The sequence below is a fragment of the Perca flavescens genome, chromosome 22 (genome assembly GCF_004354835.1).
Source record: "Perca flavescens isolate YP-PL-M2 chromosome 22, PFLA_1.0, whole genome shotgun sequence".
Classification (NCBI taxonomy): Eukaryota; Metazoa; Chordata; class Actinopteri; order Perciformes; family Percidae; genus Perca; species Perca flavescens.
The window spans coordinates 16,684,792-16,702,812 of NC_041352.1; the positions used below are offsets into that span (position 1 = coordinate 16,684,792).

The 18,021-nt window shown below is 41.0% G+C and overlaps 1 protein-coding gene across 1 annotated transcript; it reads left to right on the forward strand.

Annotated features, from left to right (window-relative positions):
• Positions 1-3,108: 3,108 nt before the first annotated feature.
• On the forward strand, positions 3,109-17,462 carry trpc1 (transient receptor potential cation channel, subfamily C, member 1). The gene is made up of 13 exons (XM_028569209.1): positions 3,109-3,643; positions 4,528-4,682; positions 4,832-4,933; positions 5,054-5,256; positions 6,176-6,307; positions 6,513-6,708; positions 7,464-7,800; positions 9,762-9,901; positions 10,513-10,662; positions 15,637-15,821; positions 16,054-16,255; positions 16,594-16,788; positions 16,954-17,462. Exons 1-13 carry the CDS (start codon positions 3,478-3,480, stop codon positions 17,179-17,181), a joined length of 2,391 nt encoding a protein of 796 aa, XP_028425010.1. The 5' UTR covers positions 3,109-3,477; the 3' UTR covers positions 17,182-17,462.
• The last annotated feature ends 559 nt before the right edge of the window (positions 17,463-18,021 follow it).

Consider the following 18,021-nt stretch of genomic DNA (forward strand, 5'->3'; position numbering starts at 1 on the left):
GCAGCGATGGAGCACTGTGGGGAATGATGCTGTTGTTATGTTTCAGAGAGGCCTAACGTTACCTCCCTATATGCATCATTGTAACCATGCTCCTCCCTTCTTATCAAGACATGCAGCTGTACACTATACCAGTTGCAGTGATGTAGCCTACAGGATTGATAAAAACGCCACAACCTCACCTATAACCACGCTGACGCTGACTTTTGTTTTAATGCATCTGTTTTTAAATTGTTATTATATTAGGAGTCCAGTCTTTACATTTCTAATATGTATGTTCTCTTTATAGTGCACGAGTGCAGAGAAGAATCTATATTTCATATTATATGTAGCACACTACAGCCTCAAGAGGGTAGCCCAGATCAATAAGAAAAAAACAACTCCCTACTACCCTAAAGAAAAAAATCCTGTTATTAATTAAAAATATAGGCCTGGCTACACCTACGCATACACATTGCAGCAAAATACATTCCTGTTAGAGTACCACAGGGATATCGTTTGAGATAAAAGATCAAAAATAAATAATTGAAAATAATAAACAACAGCAAGTCTAAAGGAGTATTGCTGTGCTTGAAAGTATTGGAAACAGTCAGCAACAGTGACTGACACTCCGCTCAAGTGGAATCAGCTGAAATGTGACATCTGACAGCTGTTCCCCAGGAGCTGACAAGTCCTGGGAAGCTGTAAGGCCATGTGTTTGAACAGAGGAAACCACATGCTCTGCAGATTGAAAATCATCTTTCCTAAGAGGCTGGCCAGTTTGGGATTACAGCTCTGCACAATTGAATGGCACAAACGACAGAAGGAAAGGGGTTGGGCCCTTTGACCCCTGATGAGAAATCTGTGGGCCTGTAATATCTAGATTGGGATTCAGTGATTTTACAGTTTACGGTTTGGTGATTCTATTGTGACCCTTAATTTATATATCTTGTAACACCACAATCTTCTTTTACTATTTAGCTATGATAGGTCTGTTTGATCCTACACAAGTACAACAGTATAGCCTCGTTTTCTAGAAGACATCTGCTACAGATCAAGTAAAGCTGTGTGTGCTGTAAATGCTTTTGAAAAAGCTTAGCTGTAGGTTGGATTATTGGACTATGCAGTGGATAATTACTCTTTATGCTCTGTAAAGTGTGCAGTGATCCTTCTATCCTAAATGTACTTATTTTGTATCCAATACATAGTCATAAACCTTTGTGCAGACTGCCCTCTGCTGGAGCGTAATGTTTCCAATCAAGACAAAGAAACTCTCTTTTGCTCAAAAAAGGATTGACATAACACATTCTTTATGTTACCAAAGCATTATACATCATTTATGTAAATGATCAATTGTGTGCAGTTTCTCTAGTTGGATTTCTTTGATCTTTTAAAATTTATTAATTAATTATTTTTTTATATCTATTGAGAAAAACTATGAATCATTTAGACTTTATATCGGTCACATTGTTTCTATCTTCCTTTGTCTTCCTCAGTTTGGGTTACTTATTGAAAAAAATGTGACCGTGTGATTTCTGTATCTAGCACCCAAAAAACAGTCTGTACGTAACATTGAACACAATGTTCTTTATTTCCTTTATAATTTATTTCAGTCTGATTAACTTAGGGCCGATCTGGGATGCTGAGTTGTTGGATAATAAAGTGCAGCTTCAGTACCTCCCCTGCACATGCAATTGCTCAGAAATAGAGTGGATGGGGAGAAGCTTGTTTTAAAAGGTTCATTTAATTTAACAGCTCCTCTATGAATTTTAATTACTGAGCCAAGTTTGACTCTATGTGCACTATTTTTGAGCTTTTCTCTGAAGTCTTAGACTAGATTTATAATATTCTGTGTGGTCTTTTTCAGGTGGATGAGAAGTCATGAATAGTAAGAGGACACCTCATTGCCACAGAAGGCAACAGAGTAAATCATTCAAATAATATAGCATAGAGTATTGATACTATTTCTATTACATTGCAAAATTATTTCTCCCTTTCAGTACATGCATGCAATCCCACTGTAGCATATATGTATGATTTGGTATTGCAACAATAATATAATATAATAATAATAATCACTCTGTAATAGATTTTTATGTCATTTTTGATTACATGTCTTAAGGCATTGTTGTTATTAGTAACACCTGTGTCATTTTACTATGACAAGTCAAAATGTCTTTTCTGAAAAAGGCCTATCTGATATCTTACAATTTTCCTTTTTTAATTTGAATAATATTGCTTCATTTTCTTCCCAGTACAGGTACAGTATGGTTTAACTCCCGGTGTATTGACATTTTATTTAATCCATATTAAACCATTTCATTCACATTTTATAACAGCCCTCTGACATTTGTTTTCTCAATAACCCTCTTTACTGGGAAAAAATACCCACATTTGAAATGTTGTGAACTGCACAGTTGCAAATAGCCTTACTTAGCTTTTTCCTTTCTCTTTCATTATTTACATAGATGTTTAATGGTCTGTTATAACCATTACAGACTGATATGCCAGGAGCCAGAAGAACAGCTGTGTGTATCTCCCAGTCTAACACTGACCGACCCAACTATCTGTCTCCCTCTCTTCTATTATCCATACGCAGTACATTTCCCCCATGCATGTCCGAACACATCAGTTTTAATGATATGTTCACATTACTGCATGAGGTAGTCTGTCCACTAACGGATCCAACACAATCCAGTACAGACCATATGTGTCATTTGTTTTCCTTTCTCACATTGGATGAGCATGTATTTGAGCCATATCTAATTTGCATAGCTAATGCTGAAGAGTTTATGCAATACAATATACAAATTACAGTGTTCAATTTTGTCAGCACATATATGGTAGCCAAACATCATCCAAATGTCGAATAGCCTACATCTAATCAGTATGAATTCTGTTTAACTTGCAAGTATTTATAAACGTATTTTGGCAATAGGCTATGAAGAATGCTGGACAAGTATGTATCTGCGCGTGTCACACTGAGATAGTCAGTACAAAGCAGCACTGAAGTGCCCTGTTACGTAATTGTGAAGCACATCGGCTTTGCGCCTGCGAAATGAACGAGCAGGTGGAGGAGAAAACATGCGCAGTGGCGCCTCGTCAGCAGCATCAGGACCAAAAAGATCCCCAGGAGACTGCGATGTGAGAAGATGGTGCATGTAAACACGCCGCGGGGAGATGACTGTGTCGTTTCGTTGGACAGCAGTCGCCACTTGCATCTATGAACACGAAGTTTGAAGTCATTTCGTGCGAAAAAAAAAAAGAAAAAAGAGAGAGACTAAAGGAGGAGGTGATATTTTAAGCCAGCAGAAGCGCGCACACGTAGCAGCAGAGATGCGACGATAATAACAACACTAGATGACATTGGTTTAGCCTCACGACGACGCTTTAAAGTCTCTCCTGCGCTGCCACATACAACAACAACAAAAAGACTCCTCTCATGTCAGCCCATATGACAGGCTTTCTTGTGTAGGCTAATGGTCGCTGGTTTCTAGTGGGATGCACATCAGTGTTTGGCCGTACTCGCTCTCCGTCGTAATGGCAGCTCTGTACCAGGGCACGGACGCTTCCTCTCCGGATAAATTTCTGGCCTTGAAAGACGTGAGAGAAGTGAAAGAGGAAACTACGCTGGATGAGAAGCTCTTCCTGCTGGCATGCGAGAAAGGTTTGTTATTATTTGTTTCCTCCAAAGTAAACCCAATCCCATATTCATTGTTATTCTAGTGAATATGGTCTGTTTAAGATCACAGAAAACCTCATGTTAATGTTTGAATCAGTTGACAGCTGGCTGTGGGCTTACAATATTGATTGGTTAGGATATTACTGAAGCATTATGTGTGATATCAGCTTGCTCTGTAGGTAAAATATACTATGACTAATAGCTTGACAGATTTCCAGCAGGGCCAGTGCAGCAAGCAGCAAACTGTACAGTCATAACTTACCACATTTCTTCCAGTGAATACCTCCCAACAGCTGCCTACATGTTGGCCAGTGTGGAAATGTGCCCACGGGGGTATAGAATATATTTAGCTGAACATCTGCTCTTCTGAAAGTTTTTCTCCCAGGTCTGCTGACTTTTCACAGCTCCTAACAAAGAAAGTTCATGTAAACAAACTGAAGGGAAACTACACAAGATGCAGAGTGTAAAATGGAAAAGGGGCATGTGCACGCTCGTCTCGTCAGATGGGAGGAGAATGTTTCATTGATAAGTTAAGAACATACAGACAGACGTTGTTTTAGGTGTGCAGGCCAACAATTGCCACTGTGACCATATAAAGTATCTCTAAACATGGCTCAGCAACAGGAAGTTTCCTTTGAGGGAGATGTTATTGTTATACATGACTGAGGTTAATAGGACTGCTGGAGCTGAGCCTGCTCTGCGAGAGTGTTTGGCTCTTGACTGAAGCTGTGTGTGTGTGTGTGTGTGTGTGTGTGTGTGTGTGTCTGTTTGGCGCCATCCTTATAGAATACTTAACTGCTTTCATAAATCTGATTCTGCAGGAATTTCTTTAATCCCTTGGCGTGCCTTGTCTTTGACGTGCTCCTCAGGTGACTACTACATGGTGAAGAAACTGCTCGAGGAGAACCGACACGGCGAGCTCAACCTCAACTGCGTAGATGTGCTGGGCCGGGATGCCGTCACCATCACCATCGAGAACGAGAACCTAGACATTCTGCAGCTTCTTCTGGAACATGGCTGCCAGGTAGTAACACACACACACACACACACACACACACACACACACACACAGGACAAAACAATGCACAAGACATCGCTATTTCAGTATTGTCGTTCTCTAAGTTGTTTTTGCCATCTGATAGTTTCAATAATGATGCGTTTGTTTCTCTGTAGGCGACAGATGCCTTGTTGGTGGCCATAGACTCTGAGGTGGTGGGAGCTGTGGACATCCTCCTCAACCACAGACCGAGGCGATCCTCCAAGCCCTCCATTGCTGTAAGTCTCCTCTCATTACTGCTTAAGAAAAGCACTGTAGATGCAAAGAACAGGTTGATATAATTGGTCATTTCTGCACATTATTCCATCTTTTAATCCATGTATTTCTATCTTTTATAGAAACTGATGCAGCGGATTCAGAACCCAGAGTATTCTACCACCATGGACGTGGCTCCAGTCATCCTGGCAGCCCACAGAAATAACTACGAGATCCTGACTATGCTGCTGAAACAGGACATCTCGCTTCCCCGGCCCCATGCTGTAGGCTGCGAGTGCACACTCTGCAACGCTAAAAACAAGAAGGACAGCCTACGACACTCCCGGTACATTCTACCTTAGTGACCTAAAACACAACAAATAGTATAAATGTTGTTTGATTTCCCCAGACGGAGCATTACGCTCCCATTGATCTAAACCAGAAGACTAGTGTTGCGCTGAATAACTGTAACTCGGAATGGTCAACATCACTTTTGTCTTCCGGATGATGCCTGTGTTATTTTAAGCAATGATTGTTTTGGCCTTGCTCTGGTATGTAGGGGCTTAAACACGGCTATGAATCAGTTGCTCTGTCAAGTGAAGTGTTCAGAAAAGGTTCATGTTAAACGTGGTGGCGCCTTGTTTTGATGATAGCATCAGCTTGAGAATGTTATCTAAGGCATCTTGAAAAGAAGTGATTTACTATAATATGCATTGGCTTTTTTGTTTTGAATGCTTTTATCTACAGTGCCATGAACATTTACAGTGCTCTCTTTGTCCCACAGAGGACTCCTAATGCTCTCTGTTATTGCCAAGCGCTATGTATCTAGCTGTTGAGTGGTTTTCCAGTATTGGCGTATTCATTTTTTTTCATATAAGTAGTGGTTTTACATTGAAAGATAATATCACTACAAAGTGTTATTTAAGGGGAAGCTGCAAAGCCAGCAGTGTTTCCTCTGGGAAGCAGCGATTCTTGGTTTCCATCTTAGACTTGCAGATGAGATTTTGCTGATCTCCTCTGCTGGGCCCTTTTGTTCTCTCTGCAGGGCAGTGTAGCGTCCCACACAGTGAGCTAAATGAATCAGTCTGCGGCTTGGCTGGCAAACAACATAGAGGTCAAATGAAACAGCTAGAATGATCTAGATTTCCTTTTTTTCTTATCCGTGCACTTCTTATTCGTCCTGTTTTCTTCCTTCACATTTTCATCACCCCATTCTTTTTGCAAACACTCTCACCTCCTCATCCACCTTGGCATTTTTGGATCAGGTTCCGCCTGGACATCTACCGCTGCCTGGCCAGCCCCTCCCTGATCATGCTGACTGAGGAAGATCCCATCCTCAGGGCCTTTGAGCTGAGTGCAGACCTCAGGGAGCTCAGCCTGGTTGAGGTGGAGTTTAGGTATGATTGCTATCAACTGCTGCCCATCATGTCAGTGCACGTTTATCTAACTTCTTTGCACATCCACACTAGAAACTTGTAGCACGAACATATGTACATACATGAACACAGTGATATTGTAAAAACCATTTCCTTTATAGAATGTAACAGTTTAGAATGACAATCTTTCATGTGGACTGATTGTATCTTAATTGTCTTGCTCCAGGAATGATTATGAGGAGCTGGCGAAGCAGTGTAAGATGTTTGCCAAGGACCTGCTGGCTCAGGCTCGAAATTCTCGAGAGCTAGAAGTGATTCTTAACCACACATCCAATGAGGATCACCTTGACAAGAGAGGCTTACTGGAGGAGCGAATGAACCTCAGTCGACTCAAGCTTGCTATCAAGTACAACCAAAAAGAGGTTAGACAGGCAAAGTCAGCAACACATTCATGTATTTTTGGCAGCGTCAATAGCAAACCAATCAGCAATGCAAGTGAGTTGAGGAAAGGATTTGATATAAAGTACATATATATATATATATATATATATATATATATATATGTATGTATTTATATATATAAAAGTACATATGTATATATCATACTGTACTTTATGTCGGACTTAACATCTGCTCCAGCATACTATGTGCTTGTCTTTTGGAAATATGATTTTGGCAGGATAAAGTACTTCCTCCAGGTAATGACAAACTAAAGTTGGAAATTTGAAGCTGGGGGGCAATTTACTGCTGCGATTGCTCAGTGTAAAAAGTTTGACTCATATATCACAGTACAGCCAGTGGCATGCCATGGTTCCGTGCTGGAGAAAAAAACAGTGATAAGGTTCCTTAACTTAAGGTTTCACATCAAAACACTGATATGTTTGTAGCTAACTCAATTAATAACGTGCTGGTAGACAGATTTTGTTACCTTCAGACGGAGCCAGGTTTCCTGATTCCCCTGTTTCCTTTCCAATCTTGTGCTAAGCTAAGCTAACTCTATGCAGCTTTATATTAGACATGAGAGTGGCATCAATATTCTCAACGCTAATAAGCATTTATATATATATATATATATATATATATTTGTCTTGAATTTTCATTACACTGTTAAATTCAACCTGTAATTTCAGCTTCACATCTTCACATTGATATTTTCTTTGGCACTCTCTCTCCGCAGTTTGTGGCTCAGTCCAACTGTCAACAGTTCCTCAACACCGTCTGGTTTGGAGAGACTGCCAGCTACCGGCGCAAACACACCTGTCTAAAGATGGCCACGGTGCTGAGCGTGGCGATGCTTTGGCCGCTGCTCTCTGTCTGCTACCTTCTGGTGCCACGCTCCCGTGTGGGCCAGATCATCCACACACCCTTCGTCAAGTTCATCATCCACAGCGCCTCCTACTTCTCCTTCCTGCTGCTGCTCAACCTGTACTCTCTGGTCTACAATGAGGGCAAGAAAAACACCATGGGCCCTGCGCTGGAGATGATAGATTACCTGCTCATCCTCTGGATCATAGGTCAGCTTTTTACTCAGCTTTCAAGCAATAAATAACATACTAATGTGCATAATTGAATAATTATTCATCTCTTAATGGACATAATAGAACTAAGTATAGAATAAAAATCCAATCAAACAAACCAGAATTTAATAAAATACAGTTGCATAGTGAAGTGAAAATGAGAGATTCCTGTTATGGTCTGGCTAAAGTCCAGTTTCCTGTATCCATAATCCTATCAGGCAGAACATGACAAACAGCTGTTTCTATACTAAACGACAGGAAGCCCGGCTTGACTGGATTGAATTCACTTCTTCTTCTAATTGTGCTCTATAGAAGGGAGCACTTTCTCTCTCTCCCCTGTGGTCCATCTTAGTGCTGGAACCACTGGACTCATATATGCACACATAAAGACAGACACATGTACACAAGCCATATCTGTTCAGATTCGGCTGGATAGTGACAGTTAGATATTGACTCTGTCTCTCTCTGGGGAAGGCCCTCTCTACCTTCCTCTTCTGTCAAGAAACCATTAGCATGATAATTCAATTCCTTTAATGGCCCTGGCTTCTCAGCAGAGATATTTGTCTCATGGTTGCAGCATCCTACCCTTCTCCTCCAGACACAAAGCATAGCAACCACACCACATTGGTCTAGGTTTCACTATCATCGCTGGGTTGATAAATCCTCCCAATAACTGCTCCTGACAGGTTATAAAAGGATGTAGAAGCAATTGACTTCTATTATTCAATGTTATGAGGATGCTTGCGGGGTAATTTGCAATTTATTCTGTATATTGCAGGAGTGAGATCAGCAGTTGAGTCATTAGACAGAAGTGTAAGTTTTTTTTTCCATGGGCCACGATAGCCCACTAGAGGGGAAAAGATCCCTTAAGTACTGCAAAAGAGCAACATCAAAGATCAATTTTAACAACTTCATCAGTTTTTTTCCTCATTCCAAACGGCTTTTACTGCAGAGATGTGATTCAGTGGTGCAGATTTCACACTCCAGGGTCTCTGCAGCATCAACAAAACACCCAAGATGAGTTAAATGACAAGGATGAGAATTCTAATGATTTACAAATCAAATGCAAATTTTATCAGGATGTGAAAGGGAGCTATTAAAGTTGCAACATGTCTACAGACAGTACTGGCAACTCACACAGCCACTTTCCATTTCTTTTGCTTTCCATTGTTTTCTCCTTCTCCCACGCTATGCTCCCCCCCCTCCTCATCTTTCTTCTATTCTCTTCATCCTGCTATCCCCCTGAGCCAGATGCTTCACATTAATGGGGAAATCAGATGCTGAGACTGTGGGCTGGTTTAAGTGAATGTGTGTGTGTGTGTGTGTGTGTGTGTGTGTGTGTGTGTGTGTGTGTGTCAATGCATCTCTTGCTGTTTACAAGTGCGTGCACTGTGACGAACTCGACAATTCTACTGCAGTAGAACTCAAATTCTATCATTCCATAGTAAAAATCCAAGCTCCTACTAACCAGACAAAATGAATGGAATTTTGTTCTGGGACAGATACAAGACACGTGTAAAACAATACCTAAAGGGATTTCTGTGCCAAACTCTGTCACTTCTTTGCTTACTTTCTGTTGAAACCATGGAAACCAATAACAAGTTTAATCAGGTTCAATGTAATGTAATCATTTCTGAATCAAGGCATAGAGAATGTGTCACGGTGCCTTGACATGCAGCTGGAGTCTTTCTCTCTTAATTTTATTATCCCTACTGTACATTTAGCATGGATGAAATTCCACATGGACACAAAAAGACGCCCATCTTTATTAAATTCCACACACCTCCCTAAATCCCACAGATGATACGTTTTCCAGACATTAATCTCAGATTTCTGCCTCATACATTCCTGTTTCCCCTGGGTTCCCACCGCTCGGTGACTTATGGTTGAAGCGATTCCTTTGCCAGTGGTGTGCGTGTATGTGTGTGTGGTGATGGGGAATTCCTGCTGTCCTGTAGGTATGGTGTGGTCGGATGTGAAGCGTCTGTGGTACGAAGGGCTGGAAGACTTTCTGGATGAGTCAAGGAACCAGCTGAGTTTCGTGATGAATTCCCTTTACCTAGCCACCTTTGCCCTCAAGATAGTTGCTCACAGCAAGGTACACACACGTTACACACACTCTTTAGATGTAAAGGGTGGATAACTGCATATAACAATGGATTATGAAAGATAATTCATTTCACTATATATATATATTTATTTCTTATTTGCTTTCTTGCCCACAGTTGAATGGTTAGATGAGAAGATAGACAACAATCTCATGTACAAGAGTGGTACTAAAACTCTCTGCATGGAAGTGAATAAGTGTATTTCCCAAAATGTTAAACTTTTGCTGTAATTGCAAAATATGTTTTACACGTTTTATAATATTTCATTCTGAAGAAAGCTTGATATATAAAATGACTGTGAAACTGTCTCTATTAAAATCTATCTAAACAGTCTCTATTCTCTCTTTAACTGTTTTTAAATCTAGATATTAAAGGTTATTTCCACATTTCTTTGTGATTGTGCATGCCGTATCACCACTTCATAGATACAGTAGCTTTAGTTTAGACACTACTCTGCTGAAGCTTCTGTTTAAGCACAGAGCAGGCTTGTGCCTAGCTGAGATTAGCATACCTGATGTAGCTAAGTAAGTTAGTATTACATTAGATGGCTTCAGAGCTGTCAAGTGTTGTTGCCGTCTGAATGTGTTTTATTGTTCTTCAGTTCAAGAATGTGGCGGACACAGAGAGGAAGAACTGGGATGCCTTCCATCCCATCTTGGTGGCTGAGGGCCTGTTTGCCTTTGCCAACGTTCTAAGTTACCTGCGACTCTTCTTCATGTACACCACCAGCTCCATCCTTGGGCCGCTACAGGTAGGAAAGCACTGGTGACACACTAAAAGTATTTCTGAGCTCAGTAGCTGGACATTTTCAGAGTATGTTTGATTCCCAGTGGGGCCAGACATGCAGCAAAAAGATTTGAGTGTGATCCCTGTGGAGGTTTGAGATCACCTATCCAGCCGTGGCTTTTTAAGACACTGGATACGGGGAAAAATGACCAAATTATTATAATGATTACAAAGCTGCTTCCAGTTTCTATCATTCTCTCTATCTCCACCATGCACACATATACACCACCCACTCTCTTCCTCTTTCAGCAAAGTGTGAACACTCAAGGACAAGCCCACACTAAACATCACACCAGCTGTGCTCAGCAGTATCATGACCATCATCATAAGCATTATAAGCACAGTGATCTGAGGCAGGAGATGAATGTGCTCTGCCATAATAATATGCTCATAATAAACTGAACACAGCATCATAATGCTTTGCAGCTTTAGTGCTATATGCATCACCATACTGCTATCATCATTTCTATCATGAATACGAGCCTTCAGTTTTAGTTTATACAAAATGTATTTATCAATCTTCACTTTAGGCTGCCTGTTTAAAGCTGGAGGAGCTGACTCTATACACCCACAACACATTTTCATTGGATCATTTCTATCACAATCTGACACATACAGCAAGTCTGATCCATTGCCATCTTGACTGCAATAATACTGATAATGTGGCTTTTGTTCTGATGAGTTAAAATTTGGGGCATTAGACTTTTTTAATGACAAACAGCTAAATTACGATAAATGTGAGTGAAAAATGTTTAGTAAACCTCTCTAAATCCTGGATTTGATCCGCTTGGTTTAGTCTGAGCTGGCAGTGTCTTTCAGAATTAGCAGACATGATCTCTTCCCTAGTTTTTCTCAAAGGGTTATGGATATGTTTAGCAATACAGTTGTACTGATCTGCTTTATGCCTCAAAATAAATCCAATTTGTAAAAAGCAAATATTTAATATGAAAATATTTTTGTGGTTTTGTAGTCCCTCAGACTGCCTCATTTGGCATGGGTTCCCCCTTAGTAAGCATATAGTGTTTGTTTACAACCACACAGAAGTACAATAGTGCTAGCATATGTTTCTCACACCCTATTGTATTTGATCCCTCTCTCATTTGTTGCCCTACATTTAACTACTGCCAGTTTAATACTTTCATACACTACACAACATTACCTGTGTCATTTCTTAAACATGGAGGTTTGATGGAAGAGCGATATTCATCATCTGCCTGTGTAATGATTTAAAACTGTACCAGTAAAAAGCCTGAAGCTACATAGGTTTTATCTCTTTATGCAGAGCGATTTCCGGTGGACGGTGGAAAACTTAATGGACAAACTTATTTTACAACAAAAATATTCTGTTGTTTTTCCACATTCCCAGACAAGCCAAAAATCTGGTTTGATTATTTTCTGCTTGGGCTTTTCAACAATCTCAGTGCTATTAGGTGTCCCTTTTTATCGCATCGTGATTTTGTGTATCGTCCAGCCAGCCAACATCGGACTTTTTGCTGCCCCCCCCCCCTCCCCGTGTGTGACTTTATTATATAAAGCAAGTATGCAGTGAGGTCAGTCTATTTGTAGGTATGCCTTCCTGTCATTAAGTTAAGCACTGTTTGTGGGTGACTTATAAAACACTAAGGGTGCCCTGTCGATTGTTAATGAGCACTATTCACCTACAACATCCTCCATCTTTCTGCCTCCTTTTCTCTTCTTTCCTCTTTCCCCTCTCTCCACTCACTCACTCACTCACTCACTCTGTGACATCATTGTCTGGCTTGGCAGAACGGAAAAATTATCAGTGTGTTCAGGGCCACACTCACAGGGCAGGCACACCTCCCGACATGCACATGTGCCTACACATTTCCACTCTCGTGTTATGTATGTGTGTAATTAGTTGCACTCAGCTAAGCTTCTACTCACACACACAGATATACACAGACACACAGACACAACCACACACACACACACACACACACACACACACAAAGACAGTGAGGCAGTGCTATGTGGGTTGCAGCCAGTAATGCACGTTTGTCTGATCCCCCTCCTTCCTAAAGGCCAACTCACATTTCTGCCGGGTAGTGCCCCCTACTGAGGTTGGAAAGAGTGACTGAAAGTGTGAGTGTGTCATTCATCTACTATCAACAGTGTGCTTACAATGAACTTACTCATGGGCTAGACTTGAACTCACGCACAGTGTTAATCTCCCAGGCATAAACATAAGTTGTGCCCCAGTTCCTTCCAAGTATTTATTGTAGTGCGTTCATACTGCAAAAGTGTAAAATACCAACTGGTGTTGACGCTGTTGTCCCACAGTGCATTGTACAAAGACTCCCAGCTGGAAAACATAAAAACATTAAAACAAATTGGGAACATCGTTGAGACAGTTCCAGGAACATCTTGGTGTGCAAGATTTTTCTTTCTGTTTGTTAAGTCAAGTCAATGTATTTATAGTACAATTATATAACAACACAAGTTAAAAAGTGTTTTACAGAGACATTTTAAATGTATTTAAATAATTAAAATGCAAATACAACAGTTAAATAGCCATGCTTCAAGTACAGCGTTCGTTGACATCCATTGGTGCACACTTTTGTTAAATGTCTTGTTAAAAATGCTGAAGTACATCATTTCTTATAACAGTCTGCTCTACTGTACTGTATACTAGAAAATGAATATGAGTGAGAACAAAAACATACAACATACAATACAGTAGATGCATTTGAGGTACCTGAAATGCATTTGACCCCCCCCTAAAGTCAGGGTTAAATGCTCGTGACCTCCTGTGTTCCTGTTCTGTTTGTACACCATCTAAGTTAGTCGACCTGTCAGGCTGGGCAACCAGGGAACACCCTCAGCTCCTAAATCAGACGTGTACAAAGTGGCAGAGGAATACACTGGGGAGATTTAGACATGACAAGAGAATGAATCACTCAAATAGACTAGCCCTTCTCCTCAAACAAGCTGCCTGGGTTTCAGTGCAAACACTCCAGTCGCCATTCACCTTGAGTTGCAGGGAGAGCGGTCATCCCTCACATTGGACACTGTGTATGTGTTTGTGTTTTGGTAGGGCGAGCGTGTTCTGACCTTGTTTGAGCATCTCTAGGCCCTAGCAAACAGATGAGCCACTCAGGTCTATAAGTAAGTCGGTTTCCAATGGTCTGAGAAGACATTCTCTGTCTTCAAGCCCTCTTTTTGGCTTCATCCATGTTTGTCTGCCTTCCCTCAGGGTGAGAGCACTACAGCTGCCAGAATATGTTGCTTTTTCCACCTTCTCAGGGGGTCACTGCTAAACAAGAACATGGGGGGGAAAGTAGCTACAAGTGGTCAGAACGTTTGCCTACTCAGGTTAGGTGTTGGAAGTTTACCAAAACATCAAAATCAAGTAGGAATATAGCTTAAGTTTTAAAGACAGCAGATATTTTTTAACTTGCCATAGCATGAAAAGCACAGGTGGAGCAAATAGCATTTGGGAGAGGGGTTGAGTCATTATAAGTGGGTGTCTGTGGCCTTGTTGATGAGGCTGACTGCAGAAAACTCTGCAAGTACACAAAAGCTAAAAAGCTGATAAGTGTAAAAAGAAAATGTAGTTGATCAAATCGAGTTACATTAACCCTGCAGACCACAACACCTAGACATCCAAATGCATGACTCAAAATATCTTTGCAAAGATAAGGATCTACCTTTACCATATTAACTTCTCACTTGTTAAGAAATCAATCAAATTCTGTAAGGATCAGACAAACTTCCTATCAGGTGTCAGATTTGACTCCAGCTAGCACCCTTGATGATTAGTAACGATTGTAAAATAGAAATGACTTATGTCTACTAGGGGTGGGAATCACCAGAGGTACCACGATACGATATTATCACGATACTTAGGTCACGATACGATATTATTGCGATTTTAAACATATTGCGATATTCTGCAATATATTGCAATTTATTACCTTTTTTCCCAACTTCATTATTATGTCCCCAAAGGAAAACTTTGTCAACATCTGTTTGTTCATCTCACATGAATTTTATTGCTGTAAAATGTGACTGTCAAGCTAACTAACTAACCAGCACTTTAATGAATATGTTATAAATGTTGTATACACCTGGCAAACTGACCTGTTTGCATTTTTAATTAAGGTGGACTAGACTGTAATACCAACAGGTATGCACTGCTGTGCTACTACAGGTATTTTTACAATTAAAATGAGTACAAAAAACGGAGCGACGGAGTCACGTACCTCGGTTCGGTGTTTTTAGCAAGTGACAAAATCCTTCATTTTCCACAACGTTGTATGGACGCAGGTCTTTGCACATGAAGTAGGCGATGGCTTGAGTTATTTTCTTAGCTCGCTCTGAATTGGGAGGTAGCTTTGTCAAGCTAAGTGTGTCCAGTGTTGGTTGGTTTTTCGGCGGAGCTGGTTTAGCATTAGCTTTACCGTCCTCGGCTAACGCTAACTCTGGATGGTGGCGTGTGAGATGAGCCCTCATGTTTGTGGTATTCCCTGAGTATTTTATTTGCATACGACACTCCTTGCAAATCCCATGTCTCATGTCCATCTCAGTTGTCCCCTCCTTGTTAAAAAATCCGAAAAAAGTCCAAACACTTGATTTAAACGCAGATGGTGCATTTCTGATTTCTTTCTCTGACGCTGCCATGTTTATTTTATCTACATCCTCCTGCACGCTGACAGTCACCCCGCTGACCTCACCAGAAAACAAACAGCGCCATCTGGTGGACTGAATAAGCCATTGATTTTATTATTATTATACTACCAAAAAGTTAAATTCTGATGTGCAATTTAAATAATAAAAGATCGATACTTGGCGCCTGTGTATCGATACAGTATTGCCACGAGAAATATCGCGATACTATGCTGTATCGATTTTTTCCCCCACCCCTAATGTCTACATGAAGCGGCACAGGTCTAACGGACAAATATTCATGTCTCCCCAGATCTCCATGGGTCAGATGCTGCAGGAGTTTGGAAAGTTTTTGGGCCTCTTCCTGTTGGTGTTATTCTCCTTCACCATTGGACTCACCCAGCTTTATGGGAAGGACCACAAAGACCCAGACAAGTATAAGCCAAAGGACTGCGAGGGAATATTCTGCCAGCGACAGAGCAATGATGCATTCCACACGTATGGGCCAACCTCAATCTTTCATTTTGTTCTGCGATGACGACAAGGAATGTGCAGAATGCTTGTTGAGAGATGTTCGAGACTATATAAATACAGCTGATAAAGATAGACATTTTTTCTGATTCATGATTTAACTGTAAAATACAATGTCATTACAATATTTTTTTGCGGTTATATTGTGAAATGCATCCTAAATGCCCACTGACATGTACCAGCTTCTTCTGTGTCACAGGTTTATGGGGACCTGCTATGCCCTATTCTGGTACATCTTCTCCCTGGCACACGTTGCGCTCTTCGTCACCCGCATCAGCTACACAGAGGAGCTGCGCTCTTTTGTGGGCGCCATGATCATAGGCACCTACAACATTGTGGTGGTTATTGTGCTGACCAAGCTGCTGGTAGCCATGCTCCATAAAAGCTTCAGACAAATTGCTGTAAGTGTAAACAACTTTTTGGCACATAATGACTTTCTCAGTGCTGTCAAGGGTAATTTGAGATCAACTTGGAACTGAAAGTTGCAACTGTTTTCATTTACTTCATTTACAGATTTTAATTTGTCTCTAATTCACCCCAAAATGTTGCACAGATGTTAAAAAGCTTTTACTGAAGCTGCACATTAACATTATTGTCCAGAAAAATGTGTCCCCCCGCCCCAAGGATTTCCACAAAAGAAAAGTGTTGCATTTTCAAGATTCCTCTCTAAATGGAGAACAGTGTGTGGAAGTTAATTCTTACATTCCTGTGTTCTCAATGTTCTTGTTGGCTTCTGTAGAATCACGAGGATAAGGAGTGGAAATTTGCTCGGGCCAAACTGTGGCTAAGCTACTTTGATGACAAGTGTACCATGCCTCCACCGTTTAATATCCTCCCATCCCCAAAGACTGTCTGCTACCTGGTGACCAGCATGAGCAAGTGGATCTGTTCGCACACTTCAAAGGGCAAGGTGAAGAGACAGAACAGCCTCAAGGTAAGAAAAAATAGTTCCATAACTGTCAGAACCATAACTTGTGGTTGTAGTATTTTCTGGAAGGTTAATTTCAATCCCTTCCCGTAATCATGACCAAATGTCCATCTGGGCTTTGTCTAATAAATTCTCATCGATTTGAATTACTTTATTGTCTTTTCCATCCAGGAGTGGAAGAACCTGAAGCAGAAGCGTGATGAGAACTATCAGAAGATCATGTGTTGTCTGGTTCATCGCTACTTGACCTCCACGCGGCAGAAGATGCAGAGCACAGACCAGGCCACCGTGGAAAATCTGAATGACCTGCGCCAAGACCTCTCCAAGTTTCGCAACGAGATGAGGGACCTGCTGGGCTTCCGGACCTCCAAATATGCCATGTTCTACCCAAGGAGCTAAAACAAAGACAAAATATCTCTTCCCCTGTCCCCTCTCCTCTTGACAAAACCTCTGCTTCTCTTTTATCTGGGATGCTGTGTGACCCGAGCATGTGCAACAACTCTGCTCTTTTGAGTCACAGAGGCAACTTTTAAACCTGGACCTTAACTACAAAAATATATATTCTCCATCAAAGTCTCCAGACTCAGGCCCCCTATGTATTATCCAGCTATTCAACCTTTTTGTAAATAAAGAAAGCCATTGTTTTCAACAGACAGACGAATAAAGATTTATGAAAATTGTTGACCCTCTGGGGCTTTAAAGCTTTAGTGCGTAACTTTTTTGATTAAAATGAATGTCTGTTACATTCAAGCTATTGCCAAATTATTTGCTACAAAGCTAATTAAGCTCCACAAAACTCTCTCTGCATTTCTCAGTATGGCTATGTTCAGAAACTAGCGTTGTCCGGTGAATCCTCCATGTCCTCCTTGGCTACTAGCAACTGCGTGGAGGAGGGGTGGGGGTGGTGCACGATCACAGAAGGCTTGTATCATGTGGACACACCGAGAGTTTTGTTGTCATTACTTAGAATTCCTCATGGGGAAGAAAGAAACTATGCACTATAGTTGTAATGGTATAACTATCTGATTTGCTGAATACCAATGCTGCTTTTGAGATTTGAAGTTACTTGTCGATTTCTTCCCTTGAAAACTGATCTTTGGCCTCTCAGATGAGTAAGCCAGAAAACTGTCAACTGTTCAGCCAACTGCCCAGCAGTCCAGGCCATGTGAGAGTCACATTACACGCACCTGGTCCATTCTCATGCTGAGCAGAGCATAGCAGCCTTAACTGCTCTCGACA